The following is a 14302-nucleotide window of genomic DNA, read 5'->3' on the forward strand; positions in this document are numbered from 1 at the left end:
AGACATAACATCACTTGAGAAAACCATTCAATTAATGTAGGGGAAGAGATATCTTTCCATTTTAATAAAATAGCTCTTCTTGCCAGCAGTGTAACAAATGCAATTACATGTTGATCTGAAGATGAAATACCCTGAATGTGATGCGGAACTATTCCAAATAGAACAGTCAATCTATTAGGTTGTAAATTAATTTTCAAAGCTTTAGAAATTGTAGAAAATAAAGATTTCCAAAAGGATTTTAATGAAGAACATGACCAGAACATATGTGACAAAGTAGCTACTTCAGTTTTACATCTATCACAATAGTTATCTATACTAGGAAATATTTTAGATAGTCTCTCCTTTGTTAAGTAATAACGGTGGACAATTTTAAATTGAATTAAACAGTGGTTGGCACATACAGAAGAAGAATTTACATTTTTCAAAACTTGAAGCCAGTCTTCATTAATAAAAGTCATATTAAGTTCTCTCTCCCAATCTTGTTTAATCTTTAGTGATAGGTTCTCTTTTTGTAACAAAAGTAAACTTTCACTAAGAGATTCAATTTCAAAATGGTATCCAACAAATCAGATTCTTGTAAATATGGAAACTTAGGTAAATATTATTGTAAAAAAATGTCTAACCTGAAAATATTGCAAAAAAATGTGTATGAGTGAGAGAAAATTTATTAATTAACTCCTCAAAAGTCATCAATTGATCATCACAAAATAAATCTGTAAAAGAATGAATTCCTTTATTTTTCCATAAAGAAAAATAGGGCCAGTTGTTGAAGGTTTAAATAAAAAATTTTGATATAAAAAGACTAGATAACTTAAATTGTTTAAGATTAAAAGAATTACGGAACTGAACCCAAATCCATAGGGATTGTTTAATAACCGGATAGAGATTTAAATTTGGAATTTTAGAGAGCTGTAAAGGTAATGGAGCTCCTAAAATTGAAGTTAAATGAAATTGTTTAACAGCTTTTAATTCCAAATCAACCCATAATAGTTTATGGCTCTTATCGAGCCAGTATAACCAAAAACATAATTGTCTAATATTCACAGCCCAATAATACAATCTTAGGTTAGGAAGTGCAAGTCCACCATCTTTTTTAAATTTTTGTAAATGATATTTATTAATTCTAGGTATCTTATTGTTCCAAATAAAAGAAGAAATAAGAGAGTTAATTTGATTGAAAATTTTTTTAGTTAAAAAGATAGGTATATTTTGGAAAATATATAAAAATCTAGGTAAAATCATCATTTTCACAGCATGAATACGACCTATTAAAGAAAAAGTAAGTGGATTCCATCTAGAAAATAATTGTTTCATGGAGTCCATTAAAGGAACTATATTTGCTTTATAGAGATCTTTATATTTTTTAGTGATTATAATACCTAAATGTCTAAATGTATTAACAATTCTAAAAGGAATATCATTATATGTACTAACATGAACATTTAATGGAAACAATTCACTTTTATTCAAGTTAAGTTTATATCCTGAAAATTTACCAAAATCTTTAAGTGTTTCCAAAAGATTAGGAATTGATTCCTCAAGACTTGAAATAAAAACAAAGAATCATCTGCATAAAGAGAAATCTTATGTATAGTTCCATTCTTAGAGATGCCATGGATATTTTTAGCTTCACGTAATGTTATAGCTAAAGGCTCCAATACAAGATTAAATAATAAAGGACTTAATGGACATACCTGTCTAGTGCCACGAGAAAGTGAGAAAAAAGAAGACCGGCAGTTATTAGTAATGACCATGGCGATAGGATTCTTATAAATCATTTGAATCCATCTATTGAAATTATTACCATATTTTTCTAATATTTTAGACAAATATGGCCACTCAACTCAAATGCCTTTTCTGCGTCAAGGGAGATAACATATTGAGGTTGCTTAGATAATGATGAATATATAATATTCATCAATCTCCGAACATTAGAGAAAGAATAACGGCCTTTAATAAAGCCCGTTTGATCCATAGAAATAATTTTAGTTAAAATATTTACAAACCAATATTTTAACCTCTCATTCTAACCCTTTTCTCCACATAGTTCCCCATTGAACTTTTATCCATGTCTGCCTAAGAAGCTCTTAAATATCCCTAATGATTCTGTCTCTAGCACCGTGTTCCATGCACCAACCATTCTTAGTGTTTAAAAAGAACCTGACTCTGACGTCCCACTTACACTTTCCTCCAATTGCCTTAAACTTATACTTCCTCATATCAGGCCTGGGGAAAAAGTGTCTGGCTGTCCACTCAATCTATGCCTCTTATCATCTTGTACACCTCTATCAAGTCACCTCTCATCCTCCTTTGCTCCAGACAGAAAAGCCCCAGCTCACTCAAGCTATCCTATATAAAATATGCCCTTCAATCCAGGCATCACCCTGGTAAATCTCCTTTGCACCTCTAAAGCTCTAAAGCTTCCACATCCTTCCTATAATGAGATGACCAGAGCTAAACACAATATTACAAGTGTAGTCTAACTTAGTAATTTAATTCAGTATTAGGGATTTGTCAATAGTGAAGTGTTCATGGGAACTATTGACTACAAGCTTAACTTGTCTTTTGAAGTTCATTTCGGCTGCTTGTTTCCCTGCTGGCTATGAGAGTCCTCTGGTCTAAAGTACATCATTAATTTAAGCCTCACTTCTCGAGGCTACAAACGTACCCTTTTTCTCCGATCCATTGCTGGGTTTTTGGAGCTCAGTCACCGATGGCATCAACTGGAAGGGTAAAGTTTAGTAAGCAAGGTTCCAGCCCAGCAAAGTTCAACGCTGAAAGTAAATGTATTATCAAAGTATCTATATGTCACCAAATACTACCCTTGCAGGCATTCACAGAGAGAACCAAAGAAGAACAATAGAATCAGTAAAAAATTACATAAAGACCAGAAATTAAAATAAATAATAATGAAAATTAGTAAGTAATTAAATAATACTGAAAACATAAGTTGTAGAGTCTTTGACAAATGAGTCCATGGGTTGTGGTGGTAGTTCAGTGTTGAGATGAGTGAAGTAATCCATGCTGGTTCAGGAGCCTGATGGTTGTAGGGTGATAACTGTTCCTGAACCTGGGGTGTGTGTGTTAAGGCTTCTGTACCGCTTTCCTGATGGTAGCTGCAAGAAGAGAGCATGGATAGTGGGGGGTCATTGATGATAGATACTGCTTTCTTGTGTCAACACTCTTTGCAGATATGCTCAATGATATCAGCATATCAGTTGGACTCTCTGGGGGGAGGGATACTTGGATTCAACCCGGGTTCAATTCCTGCTGTTATGTCTGTAAAGAGTTTGTAGGTTCTCCCCGTGACCATGTGGGTTTCCTCTAGATGCTCTGGTTTCCTCCCACATTCCTCCCGTAGGTTAGCCTATCAATTGGTCACGCATGAAGTTGGGCATCGCAGGTTTGTTGGGCTGGAAGGGCCTGCTACTATAGTACATTTAAAAGAAAATGTCCTACTGTGCCCTTTGTGTGCAGAACTTCACCGTACCCCTAGGGCAGGGGTGTCAAACTCATTTTAGGTCACGGGCCGGATTGAGCAAAATGCAGCTTCATGCGGGCCAGATCAGTCGGACGCGTGCGAACGCAGCTTTCGTTGCCTGCGTTTTTTTCAGCCTGCTCTCATGTGTCTCAGTCTCTGCTATAACTACAAAGTGTTTCACTTTACAAATTCCGTTTCTTATGAAGAAGACTGCCGAGCAAGACTGCCGAATAAACACTAAAAACCCTGAAAACCTGGTACCTGAATAAACTCAGCATTAGCCATATCATACGCCATAGGCGCTTCGATTACTGGGGCCAGCTTTAATAGTAATTAGATATTATCTCGCGGGCCAAAGGTAATTCCACCGCGGGCCGGATTTGGCCCGCGGGCCTTGAGTTTGACATATATGCCCTAGGGTTAGGGTGCCAGTGAGAATTTCTGTGCTTGTATGCTGCTTGGTTTGGAGGCTGTAACTTTGTAAACGCTGTTTGCTCCATTTTCTAGGTCTTGCGAGCCCCAGATTTGTCCGATGTACGACTTATACCTTCCCTTGTACTCCAGAGATAGCCAGGCTCTCCCACCTCCCTCTCGCTGCTGTTGTTAAACCACTCGCTGTGCTGCCAGACGGGGAGGTGAGAAATCATGGACTTCACGTACCCTGGGACTGGCTCTGAAATTTTATTTCTCATATATCAGTACTGCCATGCTGATCTTTTAAAGCAGGGGTTCCCAACCTGGGGTCCGTGGACCCGATTGGTCCACAGCATGAAAAAAGGTTGTGACGCCCTGGTTTGAAGGGTGGAAAGACTATTCTGAGTTTTCGACTGACGGTTTTTTGAGGAAAATATTTCTCATGAATATTTCTCAAAGCTATGATATTTCTGGACAGGTCAGAGGTATGCCTGGACCCTTGTTCAAGGTAAACTGAAGGGCAATTATCCTGTTGCCAAATGGGAATTTGAAGCTATAAATAAGCCACGTCCATGAGGAAAGGAGACAGCACAACACTATTAAATGAGAGTGTGCTTTGTGCAGATAATTTTGTGACACAGCTGCTGATTTTTGTAGCCAGGTTAATTACTCGATGCCAAAAACTTAATTATGAGCAAAATTAGCACCTTTCCAATGAAGTTGATATTTAAATTAGAGACCTTGTCAAGCTGTTGTTGACTTGTTTTGTTCTTGCTGTTGTTATCTCTGTTGTTCTGCTGAACATTATGTGCATGATACGTTGGCAACACCTGTGCTGTCTCCAACATATCCTTAGGTTAACACAAACGACACATTTCACTGTAATTCTCAATGTATCATAGAATAATACAATTTTCAAATGGTATTTCTCTTATACCATAACATATTAATATTTTAATTTACTTATCCTAGCTTATTGACAATAAAGGTCTCCCAGTCTTGCATCTCCTTGCACTTCAGAGTCAGAATCAGGTTTAATATCACTGGCATATCTCCATAAGAGCAGAAGTAGGCCATTTGGCCCGTCGAGTTTGCTCTGCCATTTCATCATGGCTGGTCCGTTTCCCCTCTCAGCCCCAGACTCCTGCCTCCTTCCTGTATCCCTTCATGCCACGACCAACCAAGAATCTATGTAATGAAATTTGTTGCTAAGCAACAACAGTACAATGCAATACATAAGAATATAAACTGTTAATTACAGTAATAAGTATATATATTTAAAAAGTTATATTAAATAAGAAGTGCTAAAAGTTTTTTAAAAATCTCACGCATCTGAACCTTTGCAACATTTCAGATGGAATCTCTTTCCTCCTTACTCATTCTTCCATCTTAGTATTGTCCTCTCTGATCATGGGTCCTTTCACATTCGGACTTCCACCGATCTCCAAAAACCTGTTCATCTCTCCTTCACTTTGGAGATCGGGTATTGAATATCCTTGCCATGATTTTACAGTCATGCCTGGAACTTGGTTATTTCAGGCTCCTGTGCGTGTGGTGGACTGCGGTGAAACTCTTCCTGTCCAGTGTGAGAAATGTGCGGCCTACATGTGCCCAATGATGCAATTCCTGGACAACGGGCGTAGTTTCCTCTGTCCCTTCTGTGACAGAATTTCACGGGGTGAGTGAGTACTATTCTTCTTAATTAAACAAAGGGTATTTTTGAGGGGGGAGCGATAATATCGCTGAAAGAACTGTGAATTAGCATCTGCTTCTACCGCCAACCCTGGCAGCACGTACTGACCACTCTCTGTGTAAAAAAAACTTACCTCTGACATCTCCTCTGTACTATACTTCAATCTTGTTAAAATCATGCTCCCTCATATTAGTCATTTATGTTATGGGAGAAGGTCTCCGGCTACCCACTCAATCAAAGCCTCTTACCATTTTGTACATCTCTTTTAAATCACCTCTCATCATCCTTTTCTTTGGAGAACTTAATTCCTTCACCTCATAAGACATGTTCTCTAATCCAGGTAATTCTCCTCTGCACCCTTTCCAAAGCTTCCACATTCTTACTATAATGAGATTACCAGAGCTGAACACAATATTCCAAGTGACTTTCAAGGTTTTATAGAGCTGTAACAGTACCTTGTGGCTCTTGTTCCCAATCCCCCAACTAATGAAAGACAACACACCATACGCCTCCTTAACAACCCTGTCAACTTTTGAAATGGTTGTCAATGGGAGAAGCACTGCTTGGTGCTTCTGGGCAACTTGGAGCTCTCATGTCTTCAAAAAATGTTGTGGACACAGCCCAGTCCATGACAGGAAAAGCCCTCCCCGTCATTGAGCATGTCTACAAGGAGCGTTGCCACAAGAAGGCAACATTTATCAAGGACCCCCACCATCTAGGCAACGCTTTCCTCGCACTGCTGCGATTAGGAAGGAGGTGCAGGAGCCTCAGGTCCCACACTGCCAGGTTCGACGACAGTTATTACCCCTCAATCATCAGGCTCCTGAACTAGCGTGAATAACTTCACTCACCTCATCTCTGAACTGATTTCACAACTGATGGACTCACTTTCATGGACTCTGCAACTCATGTTATCAGTATTATTTATTTATTATTGCTTCTTTGTACTTGCACAGTATATGTCATATTTGTGTGCAGTTACAAAAAAGACTATTGTATTTATTTGTTCTACTGGGAATGCCTGCAAGAAGATGAATCTCAGGGCAAACAAATTTTGTGACAAATGTGAGTGATGTTAAACCTGATTTTGATATGGTCTTTATTGTGGACTGAGAGTGGGAAGGAGGCGGAGAGAGAGGGGAATCATCGTTTGGAGAAGGGAGAGGGGAGGGAGCGGTAAGCATGAGAGAGATATTCTGTCATGACAAATAAACCACTCACTTGGAATTAAGTGACCTTGCCTGGTGACTCAGGGCTGGGTGTGCCTGCACCCGTGCCACCCCCCGCCCCTGACACTCTTTCTCTACCACCTGTCCCACACCCCTCCCGTGGTGCTCCAACCTTGCCATTCCCGACATCCTTTGCTCCCACTGGATTTACAAACCTGCTCTCCGCTCCACATCCTTTGCTCCCACTGGATTTACAAACCCGCTCTCCGCTCCACATTGACACTTACAGTACATGCATAGGTCTTAGGCACACTAGTTATATATATATATATATGTGTTTAAGGCTTTTGCACAGTACTATATGCGTACTTTGATGATAAAATTACTTAAAAGTTTGAAATAAGGAATTATGTACACACTTTCTCAACTTGCTCTCACTCTGCTGCTATTGCTCGGTTGAAGGAGTAGGGTCTTCCCCATCTGCCTTATTCAGTCATAGACATAGAGAAGTACAGCACAGAAACAGGCTCTTCAGCCCATCTAGTCCATGCTGAGCCATTTAAACCGTCTATTCCCATCAACCTGCACCAGGACCATACCCCTACCATCCATGTATCTATCCAAACTTCTCTTAAACATCGAAATCAAGCTCGCATGCACCACTTGTGCTGGCAGCTCGTTCCACACTCTCTCGATCCTCCGAGTGAAGAAGTTTCCCCTCATGTTCCCTTAAACTTCTCACCTTTCACCCTTAACCCATGAACTCTGGTTGTAGTCCCACACAACCTCAGTGGAAAAAGCCTGCTTGGATTTACTCTATCTATGCCCCTCATAGTATACTATACCTCTATCAAATCTCCTGTCCATCTTCTACGTTCTGAGGAATAAAGACCAAACCTATTCAATCTTTACTTGTAACTCAGGTCCTCCTTGTGAATTTTCTCTGTACTCTTTCAACCTTATTTACATCTTTCCTGTAGGTAGGTGACCAAAACGGCACAAAATACTCCAAATTAGGCCTCACTCCTTCCTGCATCCATGCACAATGGCTGCTGTGAGTACCATCCACAAATACTTCACAGCCGCTTACCTAGGCTACTCCAATAGCACCTCAAAAATCTGTGACCTCTATCACCAAGAAAGACAAAAAAGCAGCATGTTTCCCTCAAAAGTCTCAAGATATCCTGTCTTGGAAGTATATTGCCATTCCCTTGTTGTTGTTGTTGAGTCTAAATATTCAAACTCCCTCCCCAACAGAACTGTAGGAGCATCTTCACCACTCACACTGTTACTGTCCCACCATCTCTGGGACATTTGACATCGGTAACAAAGGTCATGCTCACATATTCTACATGAATACTTGGGAAAATACCTCTATATAGCTTTGATGAAGGGCTTTGACAGAAGTATACAAAATTATGAGGGGTTTAGATAGGGTAAATGTAAGCAGGCTTTTTCTATTGAGGGACTACAACCAGAGGTTATGGGTTAAGGGTGAAAAGTGAAAATTTTAAGGGGAGCATGAGAGGAAACTTCTTCGCGTAGAGGGTCGTGAGAGTGTGGAATGAGCTGCCAGTGCAAATAATGCACACAAGCTTGATTCCAATGTTTAAGAGAAGTTTAGATAGGTGGGCACATGGATGGTAGCGGCATGGAGGGCTATGGTCCCAGTGCAGGTCAACGGGAGTGGGCAGTTTAAATGGTTTGGCCCGGACTAGATGGGCCAAAGAGCCTGTTTTAGTGCTGTACTTGTATGACTTTGAAGGGAATACAGATGTTATTACTCAGCATATACTGACTACATCATAACCATATTAACTAGGCCATATATCACAAGTGTGAATGCTTTACGCTTGCACTGATGCTTTCTGGTGTTCTGGGTTGAAATTAAGTGTTTGATGTTGCTGGCTCTCTTTCTGTTTTTTTTGGACTAGTACCGGACCACTACTTCCACCCCGTTGATTACAGCGGGAAGCGGGCCGATCGCCTTAGTAGGCCTGAGTTATCTCTGGGCTCCTATGAGTTCCTGTTACCAGAACAGCAAAGCAAGGTAAGATATATGGGGTCTGTGGGAATCTGCGGCTGAGCGCCAGCGGTCATCAATCGGCGGTCAATTCCTGCTGCTGCCTGTGAGGAGTTTCTCTGCTCCCCCGTGACGGCGTGGGTTTCCTCAGGGTGCTCTGGTTTCCTCCCACATTCCAAAAGCATGTGAATTGGGGTTAGTATATCGTGGGCATGTTATGTTAGCAGCTGATACACTTGCCGGCTCAGCACATATTCAAGCTGTCGGACATTGACGCAAATAACGTGCTTCACTGTATGTTTCAATGTTTTGAGGTACGTGTGACAAAGGCAGCAAATCTTTATCTTTAGATAATGTCCCAACTCTTGTAAATGATGTTATACAGCGAGATATGTGGTATAGAGGACTTCAGTTAGCAAATCAGGAAGAGGCTCCCATCCCAACAAGAGTTGTGACATAGATTTAAAAATAATATAATGGTCAAGCCATGAATTCTAATTAAATCAGGATGAGAATCAGATTTAATATTACCAGCCTATGTCTTGAGTTTATGTTGGCTTTGCAGCAGCAGTACAATGCAATACATAATAGCAGAGAATAAAAACAGTGAATTACAGTATGAATGAAGATACTAAACAGTTAAAAAAGCAAAAAAAAAGAAATAAAAAGTAGTGAAGTAGTGTTCGTAGGTTCAATATCCATTCAGAAATTGGATTTCAGAGGGGAAGAAGTTGTTCCTGAATCATTGAGTGTGTACCTTCAGGCTCCTGTACCTCTTTCCTGATGGTAGCAATAAGAAGTCTTAGGTGGTGGGGATCCATAATATTGAATGTTGCCTTTCTGAGGCATTGTTCCTTGAAGATATCCTGGATACTACAAAAGCTAGTGTCCATGATGGAGCTGACCAACTAGTGGAGTGGTGTCTCAGCAACAACCTGGCACTCAACGTCAGTAAGACGAAAGAGCTGATTGTGGACTTCATGAAGGATAAGAGGAAGGAACACATACCAATCCTCATAGAGGGATCAGAAGTGGAGTGAGTGAGCAGTTTCAAGTTCCTGGGTGTCAAGATCTCTGAGGATCTAACCTGGTCCCAACATATCGATGCAGTTATAAAAGAGGCAAGACAGTGGCTGTACTTCATTAGGAGTTCGAAGAGATTTGGTATGTCAATAAATACACTTAAAAACTTCTGTAGATGTACTGTGGATAGCATTCTTACAGACTGCATCACTGTCTGATATTGGTGGGAGGGTGCTACTGCACAGGACCGAAAGAAGCTGCAGAGGGTCGTTAATTTAGTCAGCTCCATCTTGGGTACTAGCCTACAAAGTACCCAGGACATCTTCAGGAAGAGGTGTCTCAGAAAGACAGTGTCTATTATTAAGGACCTCCAGCACCCAGGGCATGCCCTTTTCTCACTGTTATCATCAGGTAGGAGATACAGAAACCTGAAGGCACACACTCAAGTGATTTAGGAACAACTGCTTCCCCTCTGCCATCCAATTCCTAAATGGACAATGAACCCTTGAACATCACCTCACTTTTTAAATACAGCATACAGTATTTCTGTTTCTTCCACAGTTTTTAGTCTATTCAATATTTGTATCCTGTGATTTATTTATCTATCTATTTATTTATTTATTTAATTATTTAATTACCTTTTTTTCCCCTATAGTATGTGTTGCATTGAACCGCTGCTGCTAAGTTAACAATTTTCACGTCACATGCCGGTGATAATAAACCTGATTCTGACCAAGTTTACAACTCTCTGCAGCTTATTTCAATCCTGTGCAATATCGCTCCGCGGCCCCCTGCCCCATCATACCAGGCGGTGATGCAGTCAGTTACAATATTCTCCATGGTACACGTGCAGAAATTTGTGAGAAATCTATAGAAATCTATTGAATATTAGTTTAGAAGACATGGTTTCAGGAGTTTGAATGCTGCAGTGTTGGACCTGAGGTTCCACTGACAATATCATGTCTGGACAGCACTCTGCTTCTGAGTCAGCCATCAAGCCCTTAGGAGGCAATGACAGATCTTCAGCCAACATAAAGTAGAGACAATTGATCTCCCATTTTCCGTTTGACTGTACTTTTCAGATCCTTCGCCCACAGTTTCAATGTGTTTCCTAGCTCCCTGCAAACTCACATTTATTTGAATTAGAACTGCTCCTGACAAGCTGCACCTGGAACGGGAGCAGCAGAGCTTCGGACTGGAAGTCCCTACGCAGGACTGTGAGAACGGCCGAGAGGATCACAGGGGCCTCCCTACCATCCATTAGGGACATTTATCAGGGGGGCTGCGTACGCAGGGCCCTTAGTATTATCGAGGATCCCACCCATCCTTCCAGCATCCTCTTTGACTTTCTACCAACGGGCAGGAAGCTCCGATACGTAAAAACAAGAACGGTCAGGATTAGAAACAGTTTTTCCTTCAGCCCATTAGGCTTCTGAACTCACTGCTGCATCGGATTCGAACTGTCACCGGATAATTTGTAACACGAACAACAAACTGGAGGAACTCAGCAGGTCGGGCAGCATCCGTGGAAATGAGCAGTCAACGTTTCGGGCTGAGACTCCCCGTCAGGACTCAGAGCTGGGGGTGTCAGAGCCTGTGGCCTGCAGGGCACCAGAACTGCATTCCCTCTTCAGTCCTGACGGGGGGTCTTGGCCTGAATAGGCCAATATGTTTACTGGATAATTTGTACTGTACCCTACAATATTTAATTTATGCATTTTATTTATCTATATATAATTTATTTGTAGATTTAGTTCTTTCTTTCCTAAGTTATTGTGTTGTTATGTGTACTACTGTGCTTTACACAGAGGTTTGGAGAAATGTTGTCTTGTTTGACAATATAAATGTATATAGTTCAATGACATTAAACTTGACTCAGGCCAGTTTGCAAACTTTGCTGCCATCTGTGAGTGCAAAATCTTAGCTAAAATCTATATTATTGTGTATTTCTTTGTGCTGCTGCTGCTAAGTTATTAAATTTCAAGACATATGCTGATGATATTAAACCTGATTCTGATCTGGTAGGAGCTTAAAAACATTATTTCTAACCACAGTTGACTGCATTTGCTATTGACTTTTTTTTCGTTGAAGTGTCAATCCCCATGAACAGAAGCTGAGTAACTGGTTCCATTCTATGGGATTAATTATTTTAAAAATAATTTTAAAAAATCTCCTCTTTATATTATCTACCCAGAGCGATCGAGGCTCAGATTTAGTGGGATTCATTTTCATGATCGATGTATCATACAAGGCGGTGAGGAGTGGCTTGCTTGCCTTAATCTGCAGTGAGCTGAAGAAGGTGGTACAGCGTTTGCCAAGGTAGGAGCCCAACCGTGTCCATTTGTACTGACTGAACACAGCCTAAGGTGCAGACTCTGCTTGTGTGCGTGTGTGTGTGTGTTATACCGCTGGGGTTTAGTACAGCAATGACGGTCCTCCATCTTTGTCTGTGTAGAAGGATTCTTCATTGCTGTTTTTGTAACAATTGCTTTTTGACTAGCCAAGGTTGTTAGCCCTGAGCTGAACTCCGGAGGACCGGTGGACCACTCTTAGTCTGACCTCAGCTCTTTGACCTGTTTGGTATGGGAGACCCTTCCAAGAGCCAAAGAACAAGGCCCTGACTCCAGCCAACGTAGCTCTCTGGGTCATTGAGGCATGCAAGTCTCCAAAACCTACGTCAGGGTTGTGGTCCTCTTGTGCATGTGATACGTGCATGCCTTGCTAAAGTAAACAAAGTTAGAATCACGTTTTGGACTTCCGTATCATCCTTTGAATTAGTTTAACATTTTGAAATTACAAAACATAACGATGTGAACTGAGCAGAACACGAGGGATGTGTCAAAAAAATCTCATCATTTGTAGAAAACTTAGAAATTGGTATTTGTTTACTCATATCAAAACAAATTGAGATGAAAAAAATCTCTTGAAATTCGATTTCACAATGTTATTTCAGTATTATGCAGTTCAAAAGTTGTGTCTGTTTGCAGAGTGACACCAGTTTCCATGTTATTCTGCATCAGTAAATTCATCTGGGCTGCAGAAGGATCTGGACTTGAAATGTCAACCGTTCATTTCCCAGCATAGATGCTTCCTTACCCACTGAGATCCTCCCTTCTGTACTGCCCATTACACCGCTAGTGTTTAGGGCAGCAGTGAAGTCCCTCTATCTCTGGCAGTGCTCAGGGCTTCCTTCGTCAGGTCAGTAGCTCTGCTTTCACTATTGCCTGTCCTGCAAGTCCCGGGCGGAGGCTCAGGAATACCGTCACACTCAGATGTAGAAAGATTCTTCATTGCTGTCTCTGTAACAGTTTTGTTTTACCAGTCAGGGTTGCTAGCCCTGAGCTTAACCCCGAGCCTGGAGGACTGGTGGGCCACTCTTAGTCTGGCCTCTACCCTTTGACTTGCGTGGCATGGGTGACCCTACCAAGAGCCAAAGCATAAAGCCCTGACTCCAGCCAGCATAGCTCTCTGGGTCATTGAGGCACTCAGGCCTTCAAGCCACGACAAAGTTGTGGTCCTCTTGGAGGACCGAGTTCCTCCAGCTCTTTGTTTTTGCTTGAGATTCTATCATCTGCAGTCTTTGTGTCTCTCTGGGAGCTTTTGAGTACGAGTTGTCATTGCCGCATAACTAGACTCTGACAATTTGCACTCATTCCTCAATCAATTTACTTACTTGTGCAGAAGGAGAACAGAGCTGTAATGAAGTTTGAACAAAGAAATGCCATTTTTGTATCGAAATATACAAGCATTTGTGTACTTCTGAATCTCATCATTGGCATATTGTTTAAAGAAAATGTATTATCAAAGTACATATCTGCCACCAAAAACAACCCTGAGATTCATTTTCCTGTGGGCATACTCAATAAATCAATAGAATAATAACCATAACAGAACCAATGAAAGACCTCACTAACTTGGGTGTTCAATGTGTAAATACAAAAAGAGGCAAATAATAATAAAACAATAAACAAGAAATATTGAGAACATGAGCTGAAGAGTCCTTGAAAGTGAGTCCATTGGCTGTGGGAACATTTCAATGATGGGGCAAGTGAAGTAGACTGAAGTTATCCCCTTTGGTTCAAGAGCCTGATGGTTGAGAGGTAATGCATATTTCAAACGCTAATACCATTAAAAATCTATGTGTTAAAGGCCAATAATACTTGAGAATTAGTAAAGTAACTGTCCAATAGTAAGTGTTGCCCCAGAATCCTTTGCTTGCATCTTTATCTTGTCTTGGTGTACTTTGTGACTTGGGTTTCCAGATTTGAACAAAAAAGACGTACAAGGCTTCCTAGAGCCGTGTTCAGCCTGGGTGACGACACTATGTCTGCACACTGTTTCTGTCAGCTTATCATCTTGACTGTTACCTTTGCTGAACCTCCACACATCGAAAAGGCTGTAAAAGTATCTGCGCTCTGTTCTGTCAGCACCCCACTTTAAACCTTTCCGCAGTTACAAATTCCACACCGCCCATGGAGAGTGTCATGCCAAATGCCCTG

General features: G+C 40.8%; 1 protein-coding gene across 1 annotated transcript in view; it reads left to right on the forward strand.

The window, feature by feature from the left end:
* The window catches only part of LOC140734985 (protein transport protein Sec24C-like), a 74722-nt gene that overhangs the window by 23084 nt on the left and 37336 nt on the right, over positions 1-14302 (forward strand). Inside the window, exons 7-10 of the mRNA XM_073059774.1 lie at positions 3989-4116; positions 5435-5573; positions 8692-8807; positions 11998-12122. Coding sequence (XP_072915875.1) covers positions 3989-4116; positions 5435-5573; positions 8692-8807; positions 11998-12122 — 508 coding nt within the window. The remainder of the gene's footprint in view (positions 1-3988; positions 4117-5434; positions 5574-8691; positions 8808-11997; positions 12123-14302) is intronic.

This window comes from Hemitrygon akajei, chromosome 1 (assembly GCF_048418815.1).
Source record: "Hemitrygon akajei chromosome 1, sHemAka1.3, whole genome shotgun sequence".
NCBI lineage: Eukaryota > Metazoa > Chordata > Chondrichthyes > Myliobatiformes > Dasyatidae > Hemitrygon > Hemitrygon akajei.